This window comes from Lepidochelys kempii, chromosome 13 (assembly GCF_965140285.1).
Source record: "Lepidochelys kempii isolate rLepKem1 chromosome 13, rLepKem1.hap1, whole genome shotgun sequence".
Lineage (NCBI taxonomy): Eukaryota > Metazoa > Chordata > Testudines > Cheloniidae > Lepidochelys > Lepidochelys kempii.
The window spans coordinates 6515913-6528754 of NC_136392.1; the positions used below are offsets into that span (position 1 = coordinate 6515913).

At 42.8% G+C, this 12842-nt stretch overlaps 1 protein-coding gene across 20 annotated transcripts in view; it reads right to left on the reverse strand.

Moving 5' to 3' along the window:
- Positions 1 to 12842, reverse strand: part of ARFGAP1 (ARF GTPase activating protein 1) — a 96900-nt gene that overhangs the window by 21910 nt on the left and 62148 nt on the right. For all 20 annotated transcript variants that reach the window (XM_073309085.2, XM_073309080.2, XM_073309081.2 and 17 more), the window contains one exon: positions 5644 to 5822. In XM_073309085.2, coding sequence (XP_073165186.1) covers positions 5644 to 5822 — 179 coding nt within the window. The remainder of the gene's footprint in view (positions 1 to 5643; positions 5823 to 12842) is intronic.

Below are 12842 nucleotides of genomic sequence, written 5' to 3' on the forward strand. Positions count from 1 at the left end.
GGCAGGCAGGAGGAAGTCTATTCAAGCACACAGCTGTTTTAGAGATTAAGGGGGTTTTGCCCAGCGGTGTTGATGGTTCCTATGGCATTACAATCAGTTTCATGGGAAGGAGAGGGATAAATGGAAGTTAATATGCTCAGAGTCTTACAGGCTTGAGCCCATGGAAAGAAGACGCACTTTTGCAGCTTAAAGGCCTGGCAGACAATACCCAATTTCCAATTCTGGGCCCAGTGTATGCTATAGTACCTAGTTAGATCATATCTCACAAGTAAGCAATAGTCCAGGCAATGCATTTCATGGTATTATTCTTGACCCTCTCAAGGATGTTGGGACTCGCTGAGGGGAAGGGGAATGGATTTTAACTAGCCAGATTCCCAGCAGTTCTCTCCACATGGAGGTGAGCAGAGAGCCCTCTTACTAGAGGACTAAGAAAAAGAAATGATCACAAATCAGGAAATAATAAAGTCGGCCGCATGCATTCAACAGGTGATTAACAGAAACGTGGAAGGATGACGTCTTTGGTGACCAAAAGCTTCGGTCCCGCCCAGCGTACCAAAGACTTTAATCAAAAAATGGGTTTCTTTGAAACTGTCAACCTGGTGGTGGAAAAAAAAAAATAGCTGGCAAGATGGCAAATAATCAGAGTTAAGTGTTAATGGTTAACTCTGAACTAATTGCTGCTCCTTCAGGCTGCTGTAATAAAGGGCAGCAAGAGAGGGTATTTTTATTCATGGCAGCCTAATGTACAAGGTATCCATCTCTCACCAGGCAGCCGATGACAACAGAGAGACTGTTTGCATCGCAGCGGTCAAGGGGGTTGTTTCTAAACTCCACTACAAAAGAGGGGTTGAAGTCAAGGAAAGCTGCACCTGCCTTCCACCTCCTCAGCTCCGATAAGGAGAGCGTAAATGCGAACTCCAGTGTTACCACACTCCTGTTGTTAAGGGCTTAGGGGAGGTTTTCAGCTCCTGTTTAGGCGCCTGAATGCAGTGGGCAGATTCTTCATCAGAGCGCAGTAGCTCTGAGAACAGTGACATATTATCCCATCTCCCTTCCCCCGCTAATATCGAGAGTGATGGATAAAGGATCTTCTTGAAAATCTGGCCCCTACAATCTGGATTTTCAGCCTTCATTTTGTACTCTCCCGCATTTGGATCTGCCCTGTCATGCCAGATCTCATAGGGTGAGAAACTCTTCTTAACAAGTCTGAAAGACTAAGTTAATATGGGGACTGCCCCAATCATTGGTCTGTCCAGCATTTAGCACAACAGGTTTGCCACTTTGCACTAGGTGCCTGGGTGTTACAAGCAACAGCTATTTAAATTCACCTTTGATTGTCATTTCTGTAAATAATCTACATTTCCATCCTGAAGTGCCCAAAAGGTGTTAGCTATAGTCACAAGATCACTAACATGCAGCTACTTCTGGGGCAGAGCTGGACAAGAACACAGGACAGGTACATTTTCCCACAGACATTAACTACACCCACTCTACCTGTGCATACACGCAGTATTCTGCACCCTCAACTAAGTCAAACATGTTCTCTCTTGATCATTTGGAGGGAAATTTGGGGTTTTGGTGACAGGATTTTCCACAAAAAGAAACGTGTTTCCTTTCCATAGAAGATTTTGTTTTATCACTGAAAGATTTTAGCTGAAAACATAAAATGCTGATGAAAACAAATGGGGCACATTTTTGGTTTTTTGGCATTTCACCTAAAACTTTCTGTGGGGAAAAATGTACCAGACTAACCCTCAACTTACAGACACATTTTTGTAACTTTTCAGCCAGAGGAAATCTGCAAGGTCATTTTACAACCCTCCTTCCAAAACTGGAGGTTAAAATCCTGCAGGCCTGAAAGAGAGCGGTGTCCGTTGTTCAGAGGGTGGATGCTCACCTCTGGGTGGGGTGTGCGGAAGGAATAAATAGTGTCACATGAATAAGGTCTCTCATAACATCTAGCACTTCCTGCTGCTAGTCAGCCCAGAAATATGCCACAAGATACAGAAAGAGAGAGAGATTTGGGGCCTTTTGCTTCTGAAAAGAACCAAGAAAGGTGAGCAAACACAAGCTGGAGAGAGTCATCAAAACTTCTACAAGCCTCAGAAAAGGCTGAGTGTGAAGTGAAGAATTGAGGAAGAAGGGAACTTGGGAGAGTGTTCGGGCCAAACTAGCCATCACCTCCCCAGCAAGACGAGAACACACTGAATTCTTTGGAGGACACACTGGACACGGCTCTTAAAAATCATCTTTTTAGACTCCTTCCCCTCCTCGTGGCCTATAACCAGACTAGAGAGGCAGGATGCTCGGAGAAAGAATCAGGCAATCCATCGCCTCATGTACTCTCTGCCCCACAGACCCCGGAGCTCCCCTCACCACAGCCCAAGGCTTTGCTTGTACACACTGTCCCAGACTGCAGGAAGAAGGCACCCTAGGAGTCTGTGTTTATTTTGGTTTCAGCCAGCGTCAGGCTCTGTGTGACATACACAAGCCAGCCTTGTGTTGCTCCTGCAGGGGAAACAGGCCTGAAGTGTATTCTGCCAAACTGTCGGCTGAAAGCTGAACATTCAGGCCCATTCAGCACAAGTCGCCCTTGCTCCTTCCCTGACCATTTGCTCTCCGTTGCAGATTTTGCCTTTGTTAAGTATATCGCAGAGTGTGCGCATCACGCAACAAGTTCACTCGGCTGGTCAATCACAGAGGCTTTTCCATTCCCTCAAGTGCCCTACGGTTATATGGCTTGAGTCCATGCACTGGACACTAAGGACAGATGTTACATCCTGCAAAGTTAAGCAGCAGTGCAGAAAGACTTCAATGAAGGCAAGAGATCTGGCAGCAAAACTTACATTCTGTGTGCTATTAAAGAGAGAGGACTACTCATTTAAATAAGTGCAGAGAGTAGTTTGAGTCTCTCCGTAAAGATGGTTCTAGCATCAAGTATGAGGACCTCAGATGCCCCAAAGCTTGGGTCTGATTCAACTATGGGGTTTTGGCTTGGCCCATTATAAAAACCAGCAAATATCTGCAAAATGTGGATGCTTATTCCATACCCAGTCACAAGGGTGTGTATAACTAGGGTTTGGCTTTAAGACCAATGGGCGTGCTAGATTCTCTGCACTTGAATTCTACCAGTCACGACCGAGGGTCTGGATGACACACTCCAGTTCAACCACCAGTTATTGAGCTTGATGTATGAATCAATGGGTGAAATTCTGCGTTATGCAAAAGGACTGAATGGGCCCTTCTGGCTTTTTGTTGTTCCAGGGAGGGAGAGAGCAAGCTCACTTTTATTCGCTGCTAAAAAATAAACTGAGCTGTCTTGCCCACCTCCCCGTCTCCTTTCCTCCCCTCGCAAACCAAGTTGATTGCATTCCTTTCTATAGTCTAAATGGAGCTACCATTTTCACTGGCAGGATGAGGCTGGGGACAGAGCTCATAGGTAATCCTGCTTTGACACCGCTTTGCCAGAGGTGCGGAGGCTTTAGTTTTGGGAAGCAGGGTGCAGTTTGTTATTAACCCTCATGCGATTTTCTCTCCAGGAAGAGGATTTTTAGTTTCCTGATAACATCCTGGGAGTTTTTGATTGTGTGTTAAACAGCTAGATGTTTTTAATCCAGAGGATTGTCTCCCACCAGATCACCAAAGCAGGAACACCAGTGCCTTGGGATCTGGTTCCAAACATCTCCAAGTTTCAAGGAAGTGGGGTTAATCTGATGTGGGATTTTGGCCCAGACTCATCTCTAGTAAAATCAAAGTTAAATGTGAGACAGCCACTCTTCACACTACCAGCAGGTGCCCACAAACATCTTTCATGCCCATGCACCAAGGGTGAAATCCAACCCCATGTGAAGAACCAGCCCAGGGACCGTTTATGCACCATGCAAGTCTGACCACAAGTCCTCAGACAGGTTTTAAGAAGTGCATCTGTCTTGTACTGATCCTCTATGCAGGGCTGAGTTTCACCCTAAACGAATCTCTTGCCTATGCCTCAGTCAACACAAGCAACAAACAGCCTCACCCTAGCTGCCGTGTATGAAGTAGTGTGGCTGAGTGAACAGTGCACTGGCCTGGGACTCAGGATACCCAACTCTGATGCTGGGTGACCTTGGGCACATCTCTTCCCTCTGTGCCTTAGTGATTCTGACCTCCTTTGTAAACTATGTCAGGATTGACTGATGTAAAGCACTACATAAAAGCTAGTTGTTATTACTACAGTTACAACCTAGCGGTTGCCAGAAGAGTTCTCAAACTATTTCCTTCATCAGGGAAGACAAGGATTTGTCTAAGAACCATCTGAAAACCAGTCTCCAGCCCCAGTGGTCTAGAGCAGTGCTACTCAAAGCGGTGGTCCGCGGACCGGTGCCGGTCCACGAGCCATGGGCTGCTGGTCTGCGCGCAGATTGGGGGAAAAAATGCCAGCCCCCCACATCAGATAGCTTCAGAAGCACTGGTCTAGAGCATGGCAGGGCCAGTCCAGTTCTCTCAAAAAGAAAGGGAAATAAATCTGTTAACGCCAACCAGGTTAACTGTGCTAGAATGTAGATAGCAACAGCCGTGTTTAAACATGAGAGAATATACAAAAAAGATTCTAGAACTCCCAGCACTGGACCCTAAGAAGTTAGACCCTAATCCTGCAAGCATTTATGCAATTGGGGCTTTAATTCTAATCTCTGCCCCTAAGAATTAAAGTATTTTTATTATGCCCATTTTTCAGATGGAGATACGGAGGCAAAGATTTAACCAAGGAAGGCATAGAGCAAGTCAGCATCAGAGTGAGGATTAAACCTCAGGAATTCCTCTCTCTTGCTCCAATACTCAGTTCTCTGGACCATGCCTTTCCCAGGTATCTAACAACATGATCCAGGCCAGTGTTTGTATAAAAATAAAGCACAGCTGTTGCAAGTTAAAAAAAAATTAAGAGACAGAATAGTAGGAGCCATTGGTCAGGACCCGTTTGGAGCTGGGTGCCAAGTGAGTCTTTAAAGACAGGCCTTGAAAAAGGCACTGTATGTTTTTCATTTCCACGGGAGGCTTTCCTGCATGTTTGCATTGGCCCTTGGGATGCCACAATCTGATCACAGTGTAGCGCTCGCTGGCATGCAAGCTGCACTCCCACTGTCCCCACCCTAGAGATGAGCTGGAATGTCAAGGGACACTAGGCTGGTGCAGTAAAAATGAATTTTACTACATTCTTTAAATTTCTTCTATCATGCAGTTTCAGCCCTTTGAGTGTTTGCGTAATACAACCATGTTGCAGGGACGTCCTGGTGTTCAGGACAGGGTGACTGAGCAAGAACCAGTTGCATTATTGTTCCACCTTTTCCCATGAGACACGCCTCCGAGGGTTATTTCATTCACGTGCAGCCACAGCCTCTCTTCTAGAGCGGCTGCAATGCAAGAGACTGTGAGCACAGTGCAACCTGCGAAGTAGTGCAATTAAACAGAAGTCCAGTTCTGCACATCTCAAACTCCAGGGGATCATTCCATTGACTTCAGCTGAAGTACTCGCACGAGAAAGGGTTACAGAAGTGGATCCTAAATAAGTAAGTCAGTCTGATAAGTGGGAACAGACTGGGAAATGACCAGTCCAGACACTGAATTTTCTCTCTTGGGCAAGTTAAAGGGTAACTAGAATTTACAAACCATGATGGATGATGTAATGGTCCATTAGCTTCTGCATTAGGCGGATGCCCGTCTCTCGGTCTGGTGCTTCCTTGTGGTCAATCAGCCAGTCTGTAAGCTCCTTTGCAACAAAGCAGTTGGGGTACGTTCGAAGGTGGTGGCGCCTGTCCTTAATGAGCTTTCCATCATGAAGTCGAAGCCTAGGATGAGAGAACACTATGAAGTGTATGTGTGTAATTTCAGAGACATTTTAGATTACATGCCAGGGATGGATGTGCCACCATGGGCTTGGAGATTATAGTAGTTTAGACAAGAGTCTGGATGCTTAACCACACCTCTTTGAATTGCAAGATTCTGTTAGTTCTCATAAGGTTTCTGTCTTGTGAGTTTGCTTGTACCTTCCATTGCTAGTCCTGACCAGAACACGGAGGGAAAAGTAAAGTGAAAGTTGGGACCCTCAAAAATCCATTCACCCTGGATTTGGTTTGAACTAGATCTTATTTTGCCTAAAATCAGCTGATCTTTCCCGAATACTTCACAGTAAACAAATATGCTCGTAAGTATGCAATGTAAGAGGAGACATTACCAGATGCTATTTTTTTCTGTCTTAAAACATGGGGGAATGATTTCATTGGTGACAGACCATAACTGCTCCAAAACTTCGAGGCTGATTATTCCCCATCACCACCACACATTCTGCATTGTTAACTTTTACCATCATCCACACTAGTCGTAGTCCTGAGCAGCATTCTGGGGGTTATTTTAACATTATTTAGAAAATACACAGCAGCTGAGTGAGGTTTGTGAAGAAAGGCAAGAAGAAAACTATCACTCCTGCTTGCCCCTGTCTGTAGTTAGCTCTGCTTATCACCACCAGGAAAGCAAGTCCTAGAGGTCAGCTATAGTATTCAGCACTAATAATCAAACAGTCGTAGGTCACATTGGGTTGGGATGGGAATGTCAATCAGCAACACTTGGTTTTGCTGTATGTATTTGACAAGGATGAATACAAGGCAGATCACTTCAGGCAGTTATGAATTCCTACACAAAAAACTTAAACAGTACACATTTACCAGTGTGTCCAGTCTGGAATTAATGTCTGATATGTATGGGATACCAATACTAGAAAGTTAGATTCTGTATGAGATACTTCCATCAACAAAGAATCTGGTAAAAAAAAAAATTAAAAGAAAATAATAAATATCTTTTAGAACTGACAATGTCCAATCTAGTCTGGTTTAGATAGTCGGGGCGGGGGGGATACAACTCGGACATATACAACTCCTGGGGCCCATTTCTGCAAAAGCTCAACATCACAATGAGTTTGTTACTTCAGTGGAAATATTTGTGTGAGTAAGGGTTATTCATATGATTAAGGCTTTGAATTTTATAGTAACCTTCACAGCTGAACAGGGTCACCAATCAAACAGATCTTGTATTCAAGCCAAAACCAAGTGGAAAGGACAAAACCAAAGGTATCAAACTTGGCAAGCATGCTGCCTCAGTCATCACTATTTTCAAAAGGTTAACGCTGGAAAATGCACAGGGCATGAATCCTACCCGAACAGGAGCTGTCTGATAATATCATTTGTTTAACACCGAGATGTTTATAGTTTCAAAACATTCATCATAAGACGCTCTTGCCCAGGGCCACTGTATTCTGCAAGGACATTAATCACAGAGCATTTCTTTGTTTTATGCCTTCAGGTGGGTTTTTCCCCTGCCCACAACAGAACTTTATATCAATTCTATTAGGTGTCCCATGGATCATTTTCTATACAAGACAATGCGTTGTCTAACAAATTGTAAGAAGCATGCAAACAATTCCCACATCACCACATACTATGCCCTGGAACCTCCCAGATCCATACAGTATTTATGTTAAAGGATTATGGGAACAATAGAACCTCAGAATTCTGCAGATTGTGAATTATTGGACAAAGGCAGGTTTAATAATTGATGACTGCAGTTAAGACTGCCAATTAAGAATGAGAATGGAGATCTGTCTGCCCTCTTGGCATTGTGCATATTAAGGGACTTGTGTCTAGGCTGCAAAAATTGCACCTGCAAATGCTGCTGTGCAAGCACAATGATCTGCATATGCCGGCCCCACAGTGGGATTTGTGAATTTAACAAGCATGAATGCACAGAAGTTGTGATGCTCTTCAGGTACCTGCATTCAATAATTTGGCCCATAGTTATCAGAGGGGAGGTATGGTAAAAACTCTAGTTCTGTGTCTGTGCCACATCTGACAGCCGCTCATGTAGCTCAGCAACAACTAGTGTTAAGCTCAACACGGTCAGAAAATTGAAGCTTAGTGAGACTCTGAGACTCGAGAGCTTTCCAGGGTTGCTCCTCCCATTAGCTACTCCTCCCTGCCTTTGGACTTTCCTGTCGGCCTCTCCAGTTTTCTCTACCTCATGAGGGGCCCCATCCACAGCGAATGCAACGGGTGCTGGTTTGAGCGTTAGGTACTTTCCAACGCCACCACCAATAACTTGCCCACCTGCATCCTCCCTGCAAAAGAAAGCCTCAGTCTGAATCCCAAAAGCTCTGACCCGATGCCACCAAATTCAACATGAAAACTGGAGTCTTTGGGTAAGGCAAACCTGGACTTCAGCAGCATCTGGGACCCACAGCTGTCTAAGACGCACAACTGGATCAACAAAGGCACCAGTGAAAAAGCGACGTTGCAAGGAGGGAGCCTTGCCGTGGTGAGAGGATGTGTGTTCCACTTGAGGAACAAGGAAAGCTTTGAGGTGTTTTTTTTCCAAACTGGTTTGCTCGGCCTTACATTAGAAGCATCCCCAGAGTTAATATCGCTATATGAGGGCATAAGCACAATTTCAGCCCACAAACCCTGTATTTTTTAAAAAATTCTGTGAGCATGCACAGGGCCCATTAGCGCACCACAGAGAGGCAAGGAAAGCAGTCCAGTAACCCAAGGGATTTCCCAATCAAGAAGTTCGGGTAGAGTTCATACCTGTATTTTATGGAGTGAGATATCCTGCTTTCCAATGACCAGCCAATAAGGACCAAACCCGTATGTCCTTGTTCAGCTTTTTATTCTGTTTTCACTTGGAAGTTTTGTCCAAGTAGGATGATAGCAAACATTTTAAGTCCCAACTTTTTGGAATTAATTGAGAAACTTAACAGTAACAAGTCACTGGGACCAGATGGCATTCACCCAAGAGTTCTGAAAGAACTCAAATGTAAAATTGCAGAACTATTAACTATGGTTTGTAACCTGTCCTTTAAATCAGCTACTGTACTCAATATCTGGAAGATAGCTAATGTAATGCCAATATTTAAGCGGGCTCTAGAGGTGATCCTGGCAATCCTAACGTCAGTACCAAGCAAATTAGTTGAAACAATAGTAAAGAATAAAATTGTCAGACACATAGAAGAACATAAATTGTTGCACAAAAGTCAATATGGTTTCTGTAAAGGGAGATCATGTCTTACTAATCTATTAAAGTTCTTTGAGGGGGTCAACAAACATGTGGACAAGGGGGATCCAGTGGACATAGTGTACTTAGATTTCCAGAAAGCCTTTGACAAGTTCCCTCACCAAAGGCTCTTATGTAAATTAAGTTGTCATGGGATAAGAGGGAAGATCCTTTCATGGATTGAGAACTGGTTAAAAGACAGGGAACAAAGGGTCAGAATAAATGGTAAATTTTCAGAATGGAGAGGGGTAAACTAGTAGTGTTCCCCAAGGGTCAGTCCTAGGACCAATCCTATTCAACTTATTCATAAATGATCTGGAGAAAGGGGTAAACAGTGAGGTGGCAAAGTTTGCAGATGATACTAAACTGCTCAATATAGTTAAGACCAAAACAGACTGTGAAGATCTTCGAAAAGATCTCACAAAACTAAGTGATTGGGCAACTAAATGGCAAATGAAATTTATTGTGGATAAATGTAAAGTAATGCACATTGGAAAAAATAAGCCCAACTATTCATACAATATGATGGGGGCTAATTTAGCTACAACTAATCAGGAGAAAGATCTTGGAGTCATCGTGGATAGTTCTCTGAAGACATCCACGCAGTGTGCAGCAGCAGTCAAAAAAGCAAACGGGATGTTAGGAATCATTAAAAAAGGGATAGAGAATAAGACGGTGAATATCTTATTGCCCTCATATAAATCTATGGTATGCCCACATCTTGAATACTGTGTACAGATGTGATCCCCTCATCTCAAAAAAGATATACTGGCATTAGAAAAGGTTCAGAAAAAGGCAACTAAAACGATTAGGGGTTTGGAACGGGTCCCATATGAGGAGAGATTAAAAAGGCTAGTACTTTTCAGCTTGGAAAAGAGGGGACTAAGGGGGGATATGATAGCGGTCTATAAAATCATGAGTGGTGTGGAGAAAGCGAATAAGGAAAAGTTATTTACTTGTTCCCATAATATAAGAACTAGGGGCCACCAAATGAAATTAATGGGTAGCAGGTTTAAAACAAATAAAAGGAAATTCTTCTTCACTCAGTGCACAGTCAACCTGTGGAACTCCTTGTCTGAGGAGGTTGTGAAGGCTAGGACTATAACAGGGTTTAAAAGAGAACTGGATAAATTCATGGAGGTTAAGTCCATTAATGACTATTAGCCAGGAGGGGTAAGGAATGGTGTCCCTAGCCTCTGTTTGTCAGAGGGTGGAGATGGAGGGCAGGAGAGAGATCAGTTGATCAGGTTAGGTTCACTCTCTCTGGGCACCTGGCATTGGCCACTGTCGGTAGACAGGATACTGGGCTGGATGGACCTTTGGTCTGACCCAGTATGGCCGTTCTTATGTTTTTATATTTTTATTTTCTCTCAAGAGAATAATCTGCCATGCAACATTGAAAATTGCCTTTTATTTTAGGGTTTTGGAGGGATCAGGGGGAAGCATCCTGTCAAAATGCTATCAGCATTGGGCTGCACTGGATGCCAGTTTTAAAGTCCCCCTGCCCAGCCCACCCGCTCCATAAAGAGGTAGACAGTCATCCCCCAAAATGTTATCTCCTTAGTACACAACAAGAGAATTACTACTTTATAGGAATGTTTCTTATAGATAAGAGTTAAACCACGAATACTCTATTGTTATCATGACTCTGAAGAAGTCTGTAAAACTCTTATATGTTGTCTTGGGTATAAAAACATGTAGAACCCAAAGCCATACCAGGATGAGTCCTAACTGAAATTAGTTGGAAACCCACAATTCAGACATTGTTTCTAGTTTTGCAGTATTCATGTTTCACTTTTTTAGAATTCTACAAAAACTATTATACAATCTTGTTTAAAATAATCCCCCCAGTTTCTGGTAAATAAAACATTTGAACAATGGTTTATATAAGAGATATTAACTTTAGATCAAACAAATTGAAGAGTTAGCAGTGTTACAATTTTTAAAGCATTTTTGACTAAGTAATTTGGGTCAAAAATTTTGACCAGCTCTAACTAAAACCCCAGAAGTGAACACTCCCAAACTTTGGGGGAATTCAGCATTGAGTCTGAACACTGAGCCTCAGACCCATCTCTCATGTATAATGACTAAGGGTCTAACTATGGTGTACTGTATGGAGCTCTGAAACAGTGATGAGCTATGCTTTCAGTGTGCTGTACCTTTTAATTTCTAGCAAGTCCACCATACTGCTCTCAGAATTACTGCAGCATGTACCAGAAGACACACAACATGCTCTCATGTACACATTGCTTTTGTTCTTTTTGTTGTTTTCCTTAGTCTAAAAAGGAAATTATACACATTTTGTTCTTTTTGTATGGAAAGAGGTAACCCTGAGTATATACCAACAGGCCCTTTGAAGAAATCATTTGACACATACACGAAGAGTAAGTATATTATCTTGAGAAAAGCAAATCTAGCTGAAACTGAGATTGACTTACAATTATCTTGCTTCCAGATAAAGATTGCTAAATAAGGGTGTGTCATATGACATTTAGACTTTTTCTTCTACATGCCAAAAACCATTCGTGTTATGCCAAAAAAACAAACAAAAGCCCCCAGAATAATAGAAGGAGAAACTGGCTGCTAGAACACAAGAGTCAACAGTTATGAAACACTTTCCTTTTTGGCCGTTGCTGCCTGTGCGTTTGTTTTGGAGGGGTTGGCTGGGCAATCATGCTGTTTCTTTGTCAAGGTCACTAGAAAGACACCATTATTCATGCCCTGTGACCTTGTTCAAAGCAAATCCACAGCACTTTAAGGCAGTGGTGGGGGACCTCAAGTGTTCTGTAGGTTTATTCACTAGCATTTTTGTTTTGTTTAACATACAAGAGCTCACTAAACTATGGTAATTGTTTAAACACAGAACAGATAATCCACTGTCATAGGTTTGGGGCTCAGACAGTTCTCAATTATCCTCTCCTGACAAGAGAGGCTCCAACCCTTGAATCCAGCTTTCCTTTGATGCCGGTTTTCTTTTGTACTCTTAATTTTTCACCCCTTTTAATGAATTTAGTGCTCAAAGGTTTCAGACTGACAGAACCATACCCCAATAATGCAATTGGATTGGTAAGTGGGACTCCATGCATGCACAGGAGTCCATGCCTGCAGATCTGATTGCAGGATCAGAGCCCTAGAGAGAAGTCCTCCGTCCACCGATTCCGTATGGGCAGTGGCAGTTCCAGCTACAGTTAGAGTGGCTCAGAAACCACTAAACATAATCTGTGAACATTTTTGAAAGAAATGAACATTTCTCAGTTCTTTTGCTCAAGATTTGCATAGAAACTTGCAAGTTTTGTTAAAAAAAATTTGAAAGTTTTTCGTTTTTTCATAGAAAACCTGGAAGAAGTTTGAACAAAAACATTTTCCATAAAAGTTTTCAACTTAAAGGAAGGTCATTTATTGAGAAGAAAATAAAGTTGTTGAACCATAAGTTGTAGCTAGCTCTATTCAAAGAATGTCTGGAGAAAACATGTATAATGTAGTATTTCATCTTCATGTCCATATAGCTCAAACTTTTCAAGATTGACTAGTGATTTGGATAAACCTCAATATTTTGGTGCTCAACTTGAAAGGACCTGCTTTTCAGAAAGTCGGGCCCCTAACGGTGTTTCCAGGTGGGCTCCTCAAAAATTGAGGCATCTACATGTCACCAGTTGCTTTTGAAGATGTTGGCCGTCATCTGAACCTGCTGATAACTACTAAACAACTATAACCTTTATCACTGTGGTTTCTGGGGAGACTGTCCTCTAGGAATTGGACTAATACTTCTC